The 21,620-nt window shown below is 39.7% G+C and overlaps 1 protein-coding gene across 1 annotated transcript in view; it reads right to left on the bottom strand.

Moving 5' to 3' along the window:
• reck (reversion-inducing-cysteine-rich protein with kazal motifs) overlaps window positions 1-21,620 on the bottom strand; it is a 41,999-nt gene that overhangs the window by 4,603 nt on the left and 15,776 nt on the right. Inside the window, exons 3-16 of the mRNA XM_027002961.2 lie at window positions 21,400-21,474; window positions 17,361-17,397; window positions 16,828-16,913; window positions 16,522-16,569; window positions 14,997-15,030; window positions 14,077-14,274; window positions 13,369-13,633; window positions 12,837-13,010; window positions 9,062-9,274; window positions 7,279-7,415; window positions 7,045-7,185; window positions 6,757-6,945; window positions 5,154-5,276; window positions 4,850-5,021 (exon numbers count right to left, since the gene is read on the bottom strand). Of these exons, the coding sequence (XP_026858762.2) occupies window positions 4,850-5,021; window positions 5,154-5,276; window positions 6,757-6,945; window positions 7,045-7,185; window positions 7,279-7,415; window positions 9,062-9,274; window positions 12,837-13,010; window positions 13,369-13,633; window positions 14,077-14,274; window positions 14,997-15,030; window positions 16,522-16,569; window positions 16,828-16,913; window positions 17,361-17,397; window positions 21,400-21,474 (1,892 nt within the window). The remainder of the gene's footprint in view (window positions 1-4,849; window positions 5,022-5,153; window positions 5,277-6,756; window positions 6,946-7,044; window positions 7,186-7,278; window positions 7,416-9,061; window positions 9,275-12,836; window positions 13,011-13,368; window positions 13,634-14,076; window positions 14,275-14,996; window positions 15,031-16,521; window positions 16,570-16,827; window positions 16,914-17,360; window positions 17,398-21,399; window positions 21,475-21,620) is intronic.

The following is a 21,620-nucleotide window of genomic DNA, read 5'->3' as shown; positions in this document are numbered from 1 at the left end:
TAAGGCACTCTCAACTGGGATTTTCAAGTTAATATGTAGCTTGTTAATGTTTGAGATGAAGGGACTGAATTTACACAGGTATTTTAAACCGTGCCTTTAATAATATGTCTGATCCTGATTTTCACACATGCTTAGCTTCAGGTGCTCAGGGAGAGTGTGTAGGTAATTAAAGTTATACAATGTTTCAACTTAAAGATACAAATGAGTAGGTATTTAAGTCTCTTCTTCACTCTGTGTGCAGGGGTAGAACGCTGAGAAATGTTAGTGGGACGAAAGAGAGCCTGGCTCTGAATGAGTGTAAATTTTTTTGCCAAAGAAAGGAAGTATAGAATATGTACTGGATGTTCCATTACAACCTTTTATGCATGGCTGGAAAACCCAACTGCTCCACTACACAGGCCAGATAAAGCTACCTTTGTTCTACATCAAGGATGTGAGCATTGTAAGAACACTGTAAAGTCACAGACATTAAGAAATACATTAAGAAAAAGAATCTAAAGACATGTGAGATTTGGTTCTTCAGACAGACCTGTGGCAAAGCCACCACCCATATGCCAAAGCATTACCAGGTCGTTACCTCTAATCAAAGGAGCAATTCAGAAGCCCATGTATTAGGATTCAAGTAACTGTAGCAGGGAAAACTAAGAATGCTCCATGGTCACCACCAAAACAGATTTCTTTTTAAATACATTTCAAGTGAAGGGTGTAACCAAATGAAAAATTGAATGTGCTTTTCTTTTGAGTGAAGCTAATGTTTTTGACCATGCCACACCTTTATTTCTTTGAAAGTAACACTGATGCTTTGGGTAGGATTTTAACGAGGATTGCAGTGTTAGTTCTAACAGATCTTGAAGTCTGGGAGATGAAATACACATGTAAGCCATGCCATGAGTGATAAGTCGTTAAGGAGTGTTGAATTACTGGGTCCTTCGGATGGCTTCTTGTGGTGGATGGTGCCAAGTTGTAGGTTCCTTGTTATGACTCTGATGAGTGCTTCTGCTTCCATTGCTCCGTGTGACCAGGGTTGGAAGCCTGTATATGGATAGGCCCATGTTTTTTGTTTTACCCTGTAATTTCCTGTAGGGCTTTCACTGTTAGCTGAAACCTTGGGAGGGATACTGTCTAATGCAGGTAAGTGGTGATCATAAGCTTTTGTTACATACAAGTTGTGTTATCTTTGAAGATCAAGTGCAAGAACTAAAATAACAAAATATGGACATCAAATATGTCTCGGCTAATTCTAGAAATAATCACCTTTGAGATTTTAGGAAAGAAGCGCTGTCTCGTGACAATGTGCTTGGATTACAGACAGCTAAATTCTGCGATGCTGAGGGATATAATGCCTCTACCAGGCACTGAGTCCTTGGAATCCATCGGTGGTGCAGGTGATTTCCAGGATATGATTTCACCACTGGCTGTATTCAAGCAGATCTTGTAAAGAAGGACTGGTACAAAATTGTTTTTTTGTGTGTCTGCAGCATTTGGTTTGTATAAATTCACTAGAATGTCTTTTCTAGCGTGCAATGTCATATGTTTGGGACTTTTCAATACTTTTCAATCACTGTCACTAAGACTTAGCAGAGTGTTCCAGCTTTTATAGAAGGTTGACAAAAATGTGAAGTTAAAGTGTCCATATGCTCTTTCCTCATTATACAGTAAGAAGGCTCTATCTGTTTTGGCAGCAGTGAAATTCCGCATGTGAGAATTTCAAGTAGTGAAGCAGTCATTGGTTAGTGCACTGTAGTTATGCTGACTTTACTAAACCCTTATTGAGAAACTTGCCAGAGAACATAGGCATAATGGTTCTAACCAATGTAATATGTTGAAGAAGACCTCTAGAGAGTCAGCCAGACTGAACTCTTAAGGACACTTATGATGTTATTTCTTTTTTCAGTCAGACAACTGTGATGCGCCATTTCTCCCCAAGTGGATCAAGACTTCACTTATACATTCCCTCTAATGGTAAAGAGATTTCATCAGAGCTGCAGGTAGGTCACAGTGTGACACCATTATTTAACTGTTAGACTGGAGGCCAGAAGCCTAGTTGTAATGAGAATAACGAAGAGCTATTTTTGCCTAAATTTACATCACTGAGCCCAGAGGTTTGTTGAAATACTGTGTTATGAGTGAGCTAAGAAAGCCTTGGGAGCAGAATCCTTTCTCAGTGGGAGGAACATCTGTAGAAAGGTATGGTGGCCTGCAAGAGCAGGAAGAGATGTCTGAGCATTTAAAGGTAGATGATTTGTAGAATATTTATATGACCACGATCCTACTCCCATGGTGACTAACTGTAACTCTAGTACTTATTGTAGGGTATTGTTTATTACACCGTTTTTTGTCTGAGATAGAGCTTATGTGTTTTTGCACTTCTAGACATCAGCATTGATCCCTTTATTTCAACAGCATTCTAGCTCATTGGTATCTTGAACGATAACCTACTGTACTGGCTAGGATGTATTCTATGAGTAAATGGCAAAGCACTTTTGTAAGTCACTCTGGATAAGAGCGTTTGCCAAATGCCATAAATTTACACTTATCTGATGCTTTTATCCAAAGCAACATACAATATGACTGAGTACAACTTGAGCAATTGAGGGTTAAGGTCCTTGCTCAGGGGCCCAACAGTGGCAACTTGGCAGGTGGGGCTTGAACCATCTGATTACAAGTCAAGTACCTTAACCACTGAGCTACCACTGCCCTAAATGTAAATGTAAATAAATGTAAATGTAAATTGATGAAGACATGGTTGAAGAGGTGCTGCTGATTCCAGAAGATTAAGCAGACGAACATCTTGTGTTTCTTCCAAACCAACTACCCAAGATCAGCAGTGCATCACCCTGGAAGGGGGTGGGCTTCTTCTATAGGTAGTCTTCAATTCTCAGAAGTCTGTGCAGGAGTTCTGAAGGAACTTTCGTGGAAAATTTTATTGGAACAATTACTGTCCAGTATGGACCTGGTAGGGATATTAAGGCAAGAAATGCCTACAGTACTCCTGTGATATCTACCCTCAGTGCTGGACATCACAATTTGCTTAGTTTTTTGTCTGAGGTCCATGCTCAGCTCTTAGTATACGTGTTAGAATATCGCATTGATAGTACGTGGGTAGTATGGGAATAGAGGTCAATCAGGTATATTTTTTTGGACTGGATACAGCTGATAATTCTTCACGTTAGTTTTGTCGGTCACTAATACTACATTTTAATCTGTAGGGTTGTCCCCTGCTACATGTGAAGGATATCTGCCTCTTAACACATTTTTAATGATGCACATGATGTTTGTGTCTTGGGGTTGCAGTTACTATTTTTCCCTTTGCTTGTCAACAGCATGTGGGTTAGTGCTGTTCATAACTTTCTTTTTTTGTGTTGATGTTTTCTGTAAGCTTTACTTTTATGTAATAATTATTGTGAACCTCAGTAAATTTTAATTTGGATGTAATACATGGCATAAAAATATGAAAAGGTTAGCAGTGGTTTATGTACATAAACCCCAAATTTTAATACTCCCTTTTTCAACCCAAGCTGCCCTTGTGATATTTGTCAGAAGACTTGAGAAAAAACACAGAAGACCAAAGCACTCAGCTCTCTGTCAAAAGATAAGGAGCAACTCGCCCTATCAGTTCTAAGACACTTGGCTCTGTGGTAACCAGACTGCTTCTAGAACAAGGCTGGCTGCATAAAAGCACCCCAATCAGGTTTCTAACATCAAGGGTTTGCCAATTTATCACCTTGCTTACAAAAGAACAAACAAAAAAGCTAAGCTTTCTCTTTGAATGCTGGGTCAGGAAAGCATGTTATGAAACATGCTGTTGGTGTTACACAAAACAGATTACAAAAAGACATTTATCTTAGAGAAAGGGCTAGACAATGAGGATCCACATTTGATGTGCTTTTTTTTGAAATTCTCTTTTTTAAACTCTTTTTTTTCCCCCTTGAGGTTGTGAAAGCACTGCAGCTGATATGCTAGCAGTCTGCAGTACAAAGTGAGGTCCAAGTATGGCAAAGGAGCCAAAAAGATGGCTCTTGAAGTTTTCACAATATCTAGACTAGTCTGCCCAGTTTTCCTAAGGTTTGGAGGAATATTCAGAATGTTGATGGAAATGACAGCAAAAAGGTTTCAATTTCGACATGTTCTATTAATTCACATACTATTGCTATCAAAGAAGAGGTCTTTGGTGACACTACTTTACGTTTGAATTGTTCATATTCTCAGTTTTCACCCCACAACAGGAACACACACATTATCATATGGATAATGGATAACATTAGAGGCACCAGTCCCATGATTTACATTCCCTGGAGAAGCCTGATCCTGTAAGGCTAAAGGGCTCACAACCCAGCAGGAGGATCCGGAGGAAAGGTTATGACAACACACTCTCATCACAGCACTACTTAGGGCAAAATTAACCTGGGCTGAGGGCAAAAGCCTATACATCACACCTGAACAAACAATGAGGGTATCTTCTCCAGGATAAGCACGGGAAGACAGGACAGCCTGGGGAAGGAGGAATTGCCAGGAAATTATGGAAGTCAACTTCATTAAACTGCACCTAAAACTGGATGTGTTGATATAACCCTGCCTGCCAGTATAACTGATATTATGGATTATTACCTTATTGTTATTCCCTTAGTAAATACATCTAGGTGATGCAGAACATTTCCGTAGTATTTAGTAGATTTATTAACAGCTGGGTTCGTCCCAGTTCTGTAGCTCCTACAATAATTCTTTGTGCTATTGCTACCAAGCTGGATGTCATTACAGCAACTTTATCTAGAGTAAGGCTTTTGTTGATGTTGGATAACAACAGTTTGGAAATGGTGCCAGCATGGCTCCAGAGCTGGACTGTTCTCACCTCTGGTTCCTCGGGCAGGGGTTGGATGAACATGGTTCTGTGCTCTTGCAGGAGCCAAACTCAAACTGATTGCCTAAGAAACCCATACAGCGTGCTACACATGCACTGGGGTAGGTGCGTCCGTTACGGGCACACACAGGAACAAAGTGATCAGCACAGCCACATGGAAGACCTGGGAGAGGAGAGGGAGGGGGAGAGAGAGAGAAAGAAAGAAAGATAGAAAGAAATTAGTGAGTGTAAGTGCTCAGTGTTTGATAAGGCAGCTAAAACAAGCCATAACACACACACATGCACACACAGTCACCTGTGAAGAGGGAGCGGTCTTCATCAGAGTTCTCAAAACTAGGACACTGGCGAAAGGTACAGATGGTTTCACCTGCGTAGCAGAAGCAGGAGTGACAGTCCACCCTGAAAGATGCACCATGACCTACAAGATATAGACCAGCATAATCAGTAATAGTTTGCATCCCTGAGAGTTTCATGTGTTATTTGTCTGTTTTTAATTTCTCATTTCTATTTTTCATGAATACAGTGTAAGTTTTGAGCACCGCTCAGGGTTACCTTTTTTAAAAATTCATTTTAAAATACTACAGGTATTACATTGGTATACATTGGAATTATTTTATAATGGTATTACTGTTATATAAAACTTGTTCTAATATGTTTTCTTAAATTTTATCTAGGCTAGCAAAGTGCTAACTGCACAAGATAAAATACTTTAGCACAAAGAGTAAACATCCCTGTCCTTCATGTCCCTGTAAAGCTGAATGCTCAGTCTCTGTACAGCTTTATGGACAGTCACTCCATACTCTCTCATAATAGTACTATGTTTCCTTTCAATTCTACAGACTTAGAGCGTTGTTTGGCAATCCACACAACCTCTCCCTTAGAAACAGACAAACATTAAAAGACTTTTATTCTTTATTTTCCTTACTTAACACTCTTGAAGCCAGCCTAAGCCTCCTCTCTTAAGCAAACCACATCTGTCTCAAATAAGCCCAAAATGGCCGACCCCCTTAGAAGTGGAATAAAAATAAACATGAAAGAAAAAAATAATAAACTCATTCAGCTTCAAACCGAAACGCAAAATGCAAAAGGTTTACAAAAAAAAAACTATTTATGAGCCTCTGTAATGGTAAAACAATTGAATCACAAGAGGCTTAATATTTGTGATACTTGCATACTTATCTTAAGCACCTCCTTGCTTTTATGGCAACACATATAGTTTTCAGCTATAACCTTTATTGTGTGAAATTGTGATTATTACTGGTATTTCTAGATACAAATTTACAAAGTTACACATTTCAGCTATTGTTGCCAACAGCACCAGACCACAAGGTGGCAGTCACAAAAGGAGCAGGTCTCTCAGTTCACGGCTGATGAATGCGTGAATCACATTGATTTTCAGCACTGCTAGGCTTGTGACGAGGAGAGGATAGTCCCTTTACAATCTGCTTAGTGACATTTCATGCTGCCCAGAGAGAGATCACAGGAAGGAAATTCCAACATGTGGTGGATTTTACTTTCTTTGCTTAATGCAGTGGTTTGCGCTGACATGCTTACAGATGCAGGAGAGGGATGGGGTCTGGGTTTGGTATAGCTCTTGCAGTTTTTTTCATCAAATGCCAGAAAGCACAACAAATATTTACTGCAACAGACATAGCAAACAAACTTGTCGTGATGTTTCATGTTTAAGCATCTAAATGTTCTATTCCTTTTTCTTTTCTTTTTTTTTTAAAGCTATTGTTTAATCATTTTCAGATTAATTAAAACTGCTCTCCCTAAACAATTACACAGTAATTTTTTAGAAATCAGTCACCATCTTAACAAAATTCCCTGGCTAGGTAATACATCAGAACCACATGAGACTACAAGCAAGTATATGATGGAAAACTTGTGTGTCTCACTTTTCCTCTGTCCTCCAACAACGCAGGACTTTGTGGTGTCGACACAGGGCATCTCGGAGCAGTTCTCCAACCTGCCACTCTGCCCGCAGGTACACACCTCATAGCAGCCTGCCTGACCGCTTCGTAGGGGCACCTGAATTCGTGCCTCCACATGCACCAAGAACTCGGAGGCCTCGCCCAGTTTGCATCCTGCCACCAGAGATATCAGTTTACAAAAAAAACCAAAAAAACATCATCTTAACCAAGTAGTGACAGCTAATGTAAAAGCTTGAATGAGCTGTAGTGTACCTGGCACACAGAAGTAAGGCAGGCAGTCTTGTCCTTGATGGCAACCTTTCCTGTTCACTTCACACAGATGGTTGCTGGGACACGGGTTGGGATTGCAGGGGTGAATTACCTCCTCGATGATGTTCTGGAAAGGACTGGCAGCTGGGACCAGCAAAGAGATTCCACAAACATGTTAAATTCATGGTTACTAAACAAACAAAAAAGCACTATAGTTGCATAATATGAGTGACTCACTGAGGTATCTTTGGAGAGGGATGCATCGCTCCAGGTCATCAGTAGGGGACAGAAGATCGCAGATACGCTCTGGGGTCTGCCCTTCTGGGAAGCGGGTGAAGTCACCGCAGTGGGTCAGAATGTCCACACAGTCGGATCTGAGGGTACAAATGCAGGATCCTAATGACATCATCAGTCTAAAAGACTCTGGCTTCACTCATGTTCACACATGTCTAACCAATTCTGCAGATCTAATGCATGAGACAAGTCTTCATACAAGCAAGGGTATTAGATATTAAAAATACTTGCAAAATCTATAGTATAAGCTTCAATTCATGTTTTAACTTCATTGAATGGAAACACACCACTTCTCTGTGCATGTGCCAGCCTGTGCTCAAGACAAACATCCATGCTCCATTAACCTCAGATGGATCACACGAAAGCCTATTTCTTGTTGACTGTATACACCATAAAAAAGCATCATGGATGGAAACAGACCAGAGCAGTTGAAGCCCTTTCTTCTCTCATGTTTTCAGCTGTCACTATTTCATGGCATTTGCAGTCTGACTCAACAACTCTGAAACCCCAGGGTTTCATTTCCGATCTTGGCTGTTGGTCTGCTGGTTTTTCTCCCATTCACCTACACTGCCACAATAATGCTTACTGCTTTGTTTCTTTACTCACAGTCAGGCACTGGAACAACATACCTCTGCAGTCTTCAAACACATCTGGAATTCATGGAATCAAGCCAACTATGTGAGGGCTGAAAAACCCTACACTCTTCACTTATTTTGTTGTCAGCTTCAATAAAGAAAGGTGAAACTGGACAAATTTGCAGACATAGAGGACGTGTCTACTAACAAAGACTAAAATGCATCACCTGAAATGGAATCTGGGTAGATTTCTGACTCAGAAATCTGAATGCTGGGTAGATTTCTGAATCAGGACTGCAAAGCCCAAGCCTGTGAATGGAATCTGACAAAACTCCAGCATGTAAGAAAATGTGACTGTATACAACATCCTGAATCAAATGTTAAGTGCCTTCTCTGAGCACAAACACTGATGCATGCTGGGACAGGACAGATGAGAGATGCTGATGAATGTGCATGAGGTCACACCCTACCATCACTCACTGACACAGGCTTTTGTCCCAAGCTGCTGGAGTCAGGGTGGATCTCATCAAAGACCAGGGAGACATCATTCCAAAACAATCGCCAGCAGAGTTGCGTGAGAAGGACTAATCCTTACAATCCTGGAGTGCACGTGTGTACTGTGGGCGGTCTGCTGAGCGCCAATGAGGCGAGCTTTAACTCCAAGTGTAAATACAGGTGTGATAAATGCAAATGGCGCAGTGAGCGGAGCACTCTTGCACATGAGTGTGCATGAATATGTGTGTGCAAATGAATCTGTTAGGCTATCAAGACAACACTGCACTGAGCCAAGACCTTGTTGTCTGCTCCTAAGTGCTTTTCTGTCACTTGATTGGTATGTAGCGGTGTTTCAAGTCAAAGAGTCACGTAGCAAGCAACCACAAAGATAGTACTAAATTTTGGACCACATGGAGATTGGGCCCTGGACACAATGGTATGGTGTTTATAACAAAACAAATTAAGTAATTATGTGATTAAGTAATAATTAGTATAGGATTACAACTTTAAAAAATTAACTTTTGTTCAAATGAAAACATAAGTCATTATTCTATTTAAATTACAATGGAGGCTTCTAACAATCTGCAAGTGACTAGAAAAGACAATGAAAGACTAAGCCAATGAGTGATAAGAATGAAAAGCAATACATTACATACTTGCAGATGACGCTGCCTCTGGATTTGCTGTAGCAGGGCTTAATCTGCAGCACACAGGCCACGGCCTTCCACATCTCTGGCCGACACTTCCGGATGTCTCGAACTGGAATGTTCATCAAAGGCATCTTGATGGTTCCATTGGACCACAGTTTGATGTCATTCATTGCACCCTGATCTGATTGAATGTTGCAGCTCCGGAAGAGCTCAGTTGGCCTGAAGATATGAGAGATATGTTCAGAATTTTCAGAGAGAGAGAGACAGAGAGGCAAATGGAGAAATAAATATAGAAAGAAAGAGAGGTAGGACAAACACAGGCTCTTGTGTTACCAGAATTTTACAGAACCTTCCAGACAGAAAAACCAAAACATACAAAGTTAAAGGAATACATTCCCTAACATTGTAGCAGATCATGGCACAAACCCTCACTGAAACAGAGTGTCTTTAGTTGTAATTCAAAGCATGTTTTTGGAACACCCTCTGAGTCCTGGTGCATAGTCCTTGCTAATGTCCCACTCCAGGCTGCTACTGTTTACTACCACTCGTCAGAGTTGAAACGTGCCCCCTAGCCGCACACCACTCACTGGAGGACTTCCTGAGGAAACCTACGGCAGATGTGGAACCAGTTCCGTTAATGATCCACCAGAGGAAGCTCCTTTCCTGAAGGTGCAGAGGGCTGGGGTGGGGTGGCCTGGGGGTCTTGTTGATTGAAGTTGCTGAGGGCGATCAGAGACTTATCCTTGGTCAGAGATTGGTTTGTTTATGTTGTTTTTGACCCCGGAGGCTCATCTAATTTTTGACAAGCACGGGGTGGGCAGGAGAGCACTGATAGCTGACAGGAGAGGCCCAGACTCATTTTATTGAGAGGCTGACCCCATGGTGACCTTGACCCTGTGAACAGCTCAAATTCTTCCAACCCAAAATTATCTGCTAATGCAAGATGCCTGTACAAATTAAACTGTTCTACAGGCAAAAGCCTACAACTTAAAGAGTGTACTTCTTGTGTTATGGTTTCGATCATTTGTGTGTTAAAGTTACAAACTTTATAAATTTAAGGAAACATTCCAATTAACAGACCACAGATGATCATATCGTTGAACTCCACCCACTGCTCCTCTAACATTTAAATACAACTTTGCCTGAGACTTCCTTTCCATGACCATTTCCTGTCCCTAGGGGTGGTGTGCACTCAGGCAGCCTTCTGCAGTGCTGAAGATGATATCTACCAGAGTAGGGTCACTCTGCACACATTCACCTTGTGTCATCAAGAGGCCATGGTGGAGGCTGCACTTAATGGAGCTGTGGTGAAGTCCACAGCATGGCCCTCACACTTGCTGCCACAGGCATCAGGGGAAGAATGCAGCACTGCAGGCATACCCAACACTCAGGATCACATTTGTCCCCAACACTTTGTGCTCTGTTTGCATTCTGCGCCATGGCCAAGTTGCCCATGGGGTGGGACACGAACAGCTTTTGAAATCTACAGGGGTGCCCACCAGTGCAGCCTGCCCTAGAAAGCCTTCAAAGGAAATCAAAGCTAGGGTTTGTTTGCCTGACCTTTGAATCCCATCATACAAGCAAGGGTGCCATTATCTAGAGGGAGATTCATTGCCCTCATCCAGTCTAAACAATACTCAGAATACTTCAGATTGCATTAAATTCCTCCACAGCTTTAGGTGGACTAAAAAAAATATCCTAACAAGAAAGCAAAAAAATCTGTCATAATATTTACGTTAATGCAATACAATTTATCTTATTTATCTTATCATGACATTATTCTGCCTATTGATGATGGTGGTCTTGTTCAAGGTTAAACTACCTCTTTCCACTATAAGCAATTTTTCAAGAATTTCTAGTTACTATAGTTCAAGTAGCTTTTCTGTAATTCGTAACAAAGCATTAAGATAAGGACAAATTGATTGACTTTTAAGTGGCTCAGAAGGGCACAAACATGAAAGCGCTTAAATTAATTTACTATGATAATTATATAAAATACAGTCATTTATGCCAATAGAACATATGTGATCAGATTTGAACCAATGAAAATCAGAAATCCTTCTTTGTATTTATGGTGTGACATTATGGTCAAAATGTCAAATTGGTGGGGCTGCTGATTAAAAGTGTCAGCAAATAATAGAAACACAGGAAAAACTGTCTGCTGGTTTAATGGTCCTTTAATTACTCTGCGTCTTCTGTCTCCTATGGTCATGTCTTACATGTGTTTCCAGTCCAAACAAGGACTGATATTATGTCTGTATTAGAACACATGAGAGTGTAATGTTCACCAAGCCACATTTGAAACAAAACTCACAAGGGTCTTACACTTTAACATATTTCATCAACTAACCATGAACATAAAGACACTGCTGCAACCTCACTAAGTAACCACAGTCATTGTTTTACATGGCTAAGACTCCTGCCCTCAAACTGTGTGGAGTCTCCATTGGGACTGGTGTGCTGAGCAATGGGGAGTGCATGTGAACCCACAAACAGTTTAGCAAAGGAAGGAATCGAACTGCTCTATGCCTTTCTGACCCTAAAGCAATGCTGCACCACTCCTGCCAAAATAAATCAAACCATGCAGACCTACAGCAGAGGCAAAGATCACAACTGGCTTGAGAACAGACAGATCATGGCACAGTAAATACTGATTGGGAAAATGACTATACATTTTTATACACAGCATTCCTAAATATAAGAACTTTATTGAATCTAAGTATTTGAAATGTAACTTTTGAGCCGTGCCATAAGACAACAGCATGGATAAGAACTATATAGTAGCTGTGACTGACACTGCGTCATGTTTCACTATACAGTGTACTACTCTGTGGTTCCCCCATCTTGTAGTGGTGTCTGAAAACATGCAGGATATCCAGTGCTCTATAATAATCCCACAATGCACTGCATTAAGTAATGTACAACATATGTACCCTAGCAAGAAAGGAATATCCATAATGCACCAAGTTGTTTTGGTTTCACACAGTTTTTCTGACAAGAGACGAGGGATGATGGCGACATCTTCTGAGACCCCAAATGTAAGTAGCAGATTAACTGAAGAAATGCTTTCAGTTTTTCAAAGTTTGTTCTGTATTCACATAGGCTGAGTTTATAGATAACTAGATTTGAATAGCTTTCAGGCCAATAATTTTGTACTAAAAATATTTTTGATGAGTTAGCTAGCCAGTTAGCTACTGAGCCAACTGATTGTTTCCATTACTGCAGGGACAGGTGAAAATGTGGCAAGCGTAATCCTCATGTCTGGCATGGTGTCAAGCTTGTTACAATGGACTGATGTTACAATATTATGTTACAATAGACTGGGGTATGATGTTTTGTATATGTGACGCAATCTGCTGTTGAGCAGTACTGAGTGTCAGAAATTATTTACTGCCTTTGACTTATTCTGTTTCCTATAATACTGCTATATGTAGCGAGCCATATATTTACATGTAGGTGATAGTGAACAAGGCACAGTTTCAGATGCAGCTATTGTGTTTGTAGGTCAGACGGTGGAGTCTGGGGATCTACTTCTAAAGGAGAAGTATCCAGTGGTTGAATAGAAGAGTGATGTTAGGGACAGTCATAGCAGTTAATCTCTAGTCCTGGAGGACCTCCACAATACAGTTCAGTATATCCCCCTCGCTCACGTTATTCCACTTAGAAATAACTTGCCCAAAAGTGAGTTTAGTGCATAAATCACACAAATGTGAGGTACAGTGCCCTCAAAAGCTCTGGTTTTAATCAGCCAAGCTTGTGATTCTTTTTGTTGATTTCTCACCTGTTGTTGAAGTTGGTGCAGTAGGTGAGGTCCTTGCAGCCCAGCTGGCATGGTTCCCTCACGTCTGCCAGACAGGTGATGAGGTCTGTCTCCACGGGGCTGTACTCACACAGCTGGTCAAACTCCTGCCATGTCTGAGTGCCCCAGTTGGTGCTGATCTCCTGGCACATGTTTCTGTTGAGGAGGCACCAAATAAACTGCATTCAGATTCACAAACATATCTGTCTGGGTAAACTGTAACTATTACATTTTTTGCATTATGCACTTTGGCAATGAACTCTTTCACTGGCATTCCATCCATCACTGAGATCTAAAGCCCTAAAAGAGTATGCCAACAAAAAGCCTTAAAGAAAAATGCTGCTGCTGTCACAGGAAAACCAAATGCCTCCATTACCAACTTCTTTGATCATAAATACTGAGCCACCTACTTTTAATTAATTTATTTTTTTTAGCACAAGCTACAGGCTGAATAGCTAAAAGATTTACTTCACTCTGAATGACCCCTACTGGCACAAAGTGACAGTGAACTGACCTGCAGAGTGAGGTATTAGCTTTGGAACAGCAGTGGAGCTTAGCGCAGTCCATCTTGGCTGTGGGTGAGGTCTCTGGGTCGCTTTTGGCAGGGGGGTGAGCGCTACCCAGGAAACACTGCCATAGCGGGTCCTGGGGGAGGGGCTGGCTGCCACACTCGGCGATCAGGCCCTCCATGATCTCGTGCTCGGTGGTCATGGTGCGTAGGATGCGCTTACACGCTGTCTGGCAATGCGTCTCCGCTGCACGGTCGCAGCAGTAGAGGCCTATTGCAGCACACACAGTCATGTGCAGGTCACATGCAGGTTATGGGCAGGTCACGCACAGGTCATGTACAGGTCATGGGCAGGCAGGACAACACCATGAACAAGCACAAATCCACCGGTATTGCGGGAAAAAATGAATCTAAAGTTCAGTTAACAAACATTTCATACAAAGGTTTCTGAACACGGCATGTTTAGCCTTGATGCAGTTTATGTGTTTCTTTAATCAAATGTAATATAGGCAGCAAAATGTTTCTGTAATAACATAATGATATGAAGAGCAGCAACATACTGCATGGAAAAATCATTCTACTGGTGGTAAACCCACTACTACAAAGTTCACATACGTCACCCCTGGGTACAGTGGGCTCATATGAGCTATATAAGTGTTCTTTTTAGGTCAATGCATTGTGACTGCACAGTAAAGGTGTAGGAAGTGTGCTCACTGTCAATGGGGCTCTTGGTTGGGTAGGATTTGGTGTAGTTGGCCACACAGCTGATGAGCTGTGGACTGACACTCTGGCAGTACTCCTTGACAGTGTTGATCTGGGAGATGGTGGGTGAGGAGTCCGTACGGAAGATGGCCTGGCAGTACTCACGACAGTTAGTGTGTCTCCCCGCATAGCTGCAGCAGACTGATCCCACTGAGAGACATTTACAGCATTTAGCTGACACTTTTATCCAAAGCAGCTTACAATTATGATTGAGTACATCTTGAGCAATTAAGGGTTAAGGACCTTGCTCAGGGGACCAACAATGATGGGGCTTTAACCAACAACCTTCCAATTACAAGTCAAGTACCTTAACCAATGAGCTCCCACTACCCAGGCTGAGTGTAAAGGGCAGTGTAAATGCATAGCTCATGATCAGATCCCCAAAGCTTGGACTTCACAAATACCATAAATATAAAATCTAAATGTAAATATGCAAGAATGCATGTTTGCACGTGACACCTCAGATCATTCAACCTACAAGCTGTGCCATTATGCCAAAGGCTACATGTTTGGGTATCCAGACTTTGGAAATCGTGACTGACAGTGTCTTCAGGGTAGTACTCTCACATATGAACACAAATAAGCATCTCCTTCATTGGTGAACTCAATGGAAGGCTGAATTTCAGCAAGATGGAAGTCATGACCCTGCCTGGCAGGCATATAAACAAGAAATGCCAAGCAGAATGGTGTTGAATTTCCTTTTCACACAAGTTAAACTGGGTAGAACTCACACAACAGTGTAAATAATACATTCTTATTAAACTGGCAATATGCAAAATAACTGTCTGATACTGATAAGAGCAGCCTTTGTAGTTTTCCATGGCATGTTCATGTATGTTTCATTCTGTATTTTAAGAAATATCTGTGCTTACTTTCATTTTTGGTAATACAGCTGTAGAGGGGTTTCTGCAGAATAAAAAGAACATGTTAAATACAGACCATTCTGGACACCAAGCAAGAACATGTTAAATACAGTCAATCCTGGACATCAGCGAAGAACATTTTAAATACAGATCATCTTGGACACCAAGCAAAACTGTTAAATACAGCCAATCCTAGACATCAACTAAGAAACTGTTACAACATCTTCAATAGTAAAAACAGTTCCTTTATTTGTCTCTTTTGGCACTGCTATATTTAACAAGTTTTCTTTGCTTTGGAGTATGTCAACATCAAAGGATAAGCGGCTAAAATATTTGGAGACTGTTCAAACAGCTCTTTGCTTTCTCCGTGACTACTTCCCTCATATGTGAAACCTCCTATCACATTATTTTGTACAAAAAATAAACTCATATTAAGATCTAAACCATGTGCTCATGATCTTTCCACATACTCCTTCTTTGAACATCTACAACCTGTTCTTATTTCATCTCTGACAATAACTAATAAGATTAGTGACCGAGAGCTTAAAGTTCGCATAACATGATCACTCTGGTCTTACAACATGCCCTTTTTGGTTATGAACACCTTACTTTGAAATAATCACAGACAACAATCTTAGGGTTCTTGCTAGTGCTTCATATTAGCCATCATTGTTGCAGGCTATGGCTGGGACCAAAGCTCCTCGTAAAGTGGATGGCGTGAGATGAAAGCAGCACAGGCCTGAAAGCAGTTGGGAGTCTGCTCCAAACCGACCATTATGCCTGCTGGTTTGTTTGTTTGGACGGAGGAGGTGAGACAGATTAAAAGGGGGGAGGGTCGGGGGGTAGAGAAGAAATGCTGGCATACAGCAGCATGCAGTTACATGCTAGACTGAGTTCTGCAAAGGAAAACTTGAAGAGTTGCTTTACCAAATTAATGTTTACTTCCCATTTCTACTAATATTCAGATACCTAAATTCCAGCCTTATAAGATCAGAACACGTAGCATTATATGTCATATCCAGTCTGAGCCATAAATTATATCATTCCAGCATTCAACTGATAGGAAAGAAAAACATGGGGAGGGTTAGGAGAGACTTGGAGATACATACTGGAAATAGACTTTCCATAACTGCAGCAATAATTTTGAGTCAAATAATGTTTGTTAAATTTCATGCAATAGGGCCACTAGTGATAAACCTTCAAGTCAAACAAATAAATTAAAAGTCAGTGCTAGTCATAAGAGACTCTTATTCTTATTATAACGTATTCTAATTAGTTAACTGCATTTTAATCTATGTAAAAACAAACATATACAGAGACATCTAGGAAGACATTTTAAGTCTAGGAATAACCATGAGTAGACCTGCAGATGCTTCCACTCTAGAAAGGTGGGAAGGGTTTTCACATACTACAGGTTTGAAATATTAAAAGCCACTTTCTCCCTCAAGGTTTGTTGTTACCTGTTACATTCACTGTTATATTTTTTTTAAATCAAAAATCTTTAAACATATATCCTCTTGTTCTACAGACTTACCTCTGTGTCTTTTTTGCATAATTTTATGATATCGTTTTTAGAAGATGCCTGGAAAGAAAGCCATAAAGTAATGTTAATGTTCAACATTAGAGGTCAGAGAACGAGACACAGAACTGAAATCAAAAATCACAGAGAATTATATGAGACTATAAATATAACTGTCAGTCTGCACGGCATTATAAAAAACAGACAAAGTTCTGAACTGGATGTTGCGTTGAATGAGCTGTCTCTGTCTAGAAGAAGTATAGGCTGCATAGTGTAATAGCACTTAAGACCTTTCCCAGACTAAGCTGCTGAAGTGCTTACCTGTTTGCACTCTCTGCGACACTCTACGGAGATGGCCAGTTCACAGCACCCCAGACCAACCCATCCATCAGACTTCCTAGAGGCCCCTAAAAATGGCCAATGACAAAAAACTGAGAAGAGAGGCGAAAGTGCCAGAATGCCGTTCTATCGATTTCATCATAGAGTCATTGTGAAGCCTTTCAAACCAACATGCTGCTGGAATTTATAGTGTTATAAATACATATCACTTATGAGCCTCAGCAACACAGTTATGGCCAAATCATCAATCTCAACAAACATCCTGCTTAACATGTTTTTAATGTACTGTGTTCAGGCCCAGTTCTTTTCATATCTCAAAGCAATGGATCATACCTTTAATGGATATTCATAGATGGACTCTGATTGATATGAGTTATGGTATTGTTGCATCTGCGAGGCATTATGTTTTCAGACAGTCTAAATTCTCTCTTATTCTTGTACAGGGCAGAGAAGACAAGTAGGCTTAGCCAACACCCCTACACATCCCTGTGAGCAACTCTGGCAGCGCATCTTACCAGGTAATGTAGAGTTGATACAGTTCCAAAGCTCATTCTGCAAAAAAGGAAAGCAAGATTTTATGAAGTATTAGAGATACACACCAACCAGCTGATTTTCTACTTTCATGGACTAATATTTAAACTGAAGAACCTTTAGTCCAACTTTTAGTCCAAGACATTTATTAGTACTATGCAAATCTTTCAGTATTTTTATTGAACCCTCCTTAAGACGTCCAATTGAAGAAATTAAAAATTACATGAAGGGGTACTCATTACAGTATTTTGTGCCTAATCTGTTTTTACTAAATAAACATTATAATGCTAAGCCTCAATATTTATATATTTTCAGCATTCAACGTAATTAAAATAGATTTAATTATTTATTTGCCAAATTCTTGGTTTTAAAGTGACAGATGCTTGATTCTTTAATTCAGGAATTTATAATCACAAAGTCAATATCAGAACCTTAGGTTATTTTCTGAATGATTAATTATATATTTTACTGTATTTTCCCAAAAATGTAAGTAGAAATTGTTACTTAAAGCTAGCTTTATATCTAATAGCTGAACCACAGTTACCTGTAGTCATACACCAATGATTATTCTATCCCATGCAGTGGATATAATCTTTGCCCCCTTCCAGTTTGCTGCTGAGGGGCAGGTACAAATAATCTTACAAAAAATCAGCTATTTACATGATTAAAACTCTGTTAGCAACAAATCAAGTTTCTTTCTGCTAGAGTTTTTCATTTTTGAGGAACAACAGTTTTGTATAATAGGAATATTGAATCATTGTTTTAACAGCATAATGCATAGCGTAATGAGAGAGTACATTCTGATTTTAAATGGTAGAGTTTATTAATAAAATGACATACAGTTGACTTCAAACCACCAGTGACACTGACCATTTCTGAAATCTCCTCCCTGTTTTTTATTCTACAGTTCAGTGCAGAAGCACTGTATAGCTGGGAGAAACAGGAAACTGCTAATATTAACTTTTCATCCATATGTTTCTGTGCCCATCATGTTTGATGGCTTCATCAACATAAACTTGAACTTGGCTTAACTTTTTTCCCACACCGCAACTGATTTTGAGGTGGCCTATAATGCAATTAATGCTTCCCATAGAAAATGGACCAGTATTGTTGTGCATCATACAGGATGTGTCATGCCCATATTAGGAACTCCAGGTCTAAAGGGATTTTCTCTATGGAAAAAGTAAATGGCATTTTTGAAAATCACCCCATCACATCATATGATAAATAAAACATGTTTATAATCTGATACATTTGGTCCCACATACTTTTTTCGTCCAAATTGTCACAATCAGTCCCTCCTGGGTTCTGTGTTTTTGCTGTCTTGTGATTTTTAGTTCTATGCCATAGCTCCCTTTTCTCCGCCCCTCGATTGATTTTCCACGCCTGTCCCTCGTTAAGTTCATGTATTTAAACCATGTCTTGATCCCTGTGTTTTTGCTGTTCATTGAATTTGTGAATGTGTTTCTTTGTGGTTGTTTCTTGAATCTGTGTTCCAAAGCCTTCATTTTTGTTAGCCTGTCTTGTTTAGCCCTGAGTGTTTTCCTAGCCTTAGTTATAGCCTACTTTCCCATTTGCCTTCATGTGTTTTTGTTTTGTATCCCTGTGCTCTCCGTGTTGGCTCTTTGACCCTAGACTACGAATAAAAGGTGGCTTGACAACAGTGAAGCATAATTTAGAAAACCTACAATAACAGGAGAATTTGTCTTATAATACCAATTCAATACGTACTTAAAGCAAATTATGATTTTCAACTTTTTACCAATCTCATAATTCATATGATCAGTGAAATTTGGGAAAACAGGAAAAAACAATGGATTTTTAACATTTTTGCACGACAGAAAAACAAATTTTAGACCCAGATTACATTATATGGGCGTATGAACACGGCACCAATAACAGAATACTGACTGTATTGAGAGATTTCACAGAGCGTAGTCACACATCAGAAGAGAGTAAATGCACAATGATCGTTATAAATGCACTGTTAGTTACAGCAACAGCTATATTAGTTAAAGAATCATCATATGCAAGTGTTACATTTTAAAGTTTTACATAAACATTTTATGACACTGCAAAAATGGTTTCATATAAAGTGAATCCATCTTAATTTGAAGTAGACTACTGATAATGAGCTGGCTCAAACTGAAGCTGAGCACATCTGAAGAACATATGAGAATGCCCAGTAACGACCTATAATATTCAAACACAAAGCAGTAAAGTAGTGCTGGGTAAATTCTAAGATATTTATGCATTCTTTGTATGGTCTCAAAATGCAATTAACAGTGTAATTATTAAGTCACAAAATTAGCGCTCTCTCCCTCTCTCTCTCTCTCTCTCTCTCTCTCTCTCTCTCTCTCTCTCTATATATATATATATATATATATATATAGTTTTGATTTGTGTTTATATATATATATATATAGTTTTGATTTGTGTTTATATATATATATATATATATATATATATATATATATATATATATATATATATATATATATATATATATATATAATGTCCTGTCAATGGCAGGGATTTTTTGCTCTGTCTGAATCTCAAAAGGAAGCATTTGACATCACTGACATCCATTTTAAATTATCTGAATGCTAAAAAAAGATATGTTCTTGAGGTTTATTGCTGAAATATTCTTGCACTAGATTTTAGGAATAAGGTCTTACATATATTCTGTATGTAGATAATCATATAAATGTGTGATGTATAGGAAAAACATTTTTTGGGATTGTTTCTACATATAAAGGCTGCACTCTCAGTCAATATGTCATGGTTTTACTATTAAAGTGATTTATGTATTTTTCTAACAACTGAAAGCCTCTCATTTTACTGCCAATGCCCAAGCTTTAATGCAGCATCTTGTAGCTTAATTTACATTTTCACAGTCCATCTGCAGATTAATTACCTCAAGGAAAAATAGTCTGAACTCAATGTCCAAAGTCTGACACACTGAACTGACTGAATAGAACAGAACCTGCAATAGCAACCTACATTATCAAAGGCACAAAAAGGAACAGAAAGGCCACATGCACTCTGCAAAATACAGCTTCAGCGAACACTCATGACTTCGGCGTCAGTGTGTTTGTTTGTTAGGGATGGTATTTTTACATTTCAGCTGGGCTCCAGAGTGCCTCTCAATATGACCTCAATGTAATTAAAAATGTTTGAATCTGAGAACCTCAACATTATTAAACCTCATAAAAAGGCTTGTGATGTGATGACAGCCTTAAACTTTTCAGGGCAGTGGCCCTCTGTGTGAAATGGAGAGTGTGCTGACAGTAGCGGACCATACTGGCAAATTCCTGGGCTTTGACAAGACAATCAACCGAATAAACAGGATATTGTCTGAGGCTCATGCTGCACGTCACTGTGAATACTCCTTCATGTTCCCTGGCTGCTGAAGAAAAAAGGCTCCTGTCAAAGTCTATTTCAATCATTTGTGAAGGGCAGAAGTTAGTTTGTAAAGGGGAAGAAACATCAACACAAAGCTTACATATTGTTCGTAGAGAAGAAAATGTTGTAAATTCTGAGTATTGCTTTGGATCTCTTACAAACACAACCACATTTATGCCCCTCCTGGTCAGTGTGGCTCTTTGGATTACACATAAATGAGAGGAACACCAAGACACATTCTGGGCTCTATGCTTCTGTTAGGCAGTAAACCACTTCCAAAATCCATTTAAATTCATTTGGGCAAATTAGTGCGGGACACATGTACAAATGAAATAAAGCTCTCTACTCATGGGCTAATTAGAGGCCTACTATAATTATACATTTCTTATACCAGCATTCCAGGTTTGTAATTAGGGGTGAGGGTGGAGGGCATGAAGCTCTTTTCCCGCCTTCATCTTTCATAAGTTTTTACTCCAACAAGGTGATACCACAATGTGGCTAAATCAGAGGAGGGCAAGGCAAACACAGAGCCACTGTTTAAGACTTGCTGCAGTGTCAAAGGTAACAGCTTGCACCACCATTTGGAGCTCAAACACAGGAACAGGTGGCTCATCTTACCATAGACTCAGGACAGTAACTTGGAAAACGCTGGAGAAGGTGCTTTAAACGGGATTCACTTCTAATAGTTGCAAGCTGTGAAAAGAAACAGAAAGATGATTTTATTACTTAACACCATTTGAAGCTGACATGGTGAGCAGGGAATGCACAATTAATTACACTGAAATGTAATTGCTTTCAACAATGCAAATACCGAGGAGTTGTGGGCACTATTATTATGA

This window comes from Electrophorus electricus, chromosome 10 (genome assembly GCF_013358815.1).
Source record: "Electrophorus electricus isolate fEleEle1 chromosome 10, fEleEle1.pri, whole genome shotgun sequence".
Taxonomy (NCBI): domain Eukaryota; kingdom Metazoa; phylum Chordata; class Actinopteri; order Gymnotiformes; family Gymnotidae; genus Electrophorus; species Electrophorus electricus.
This window is presented reverse-complemented; position numbering and strand designations above follow the sequence as displayed.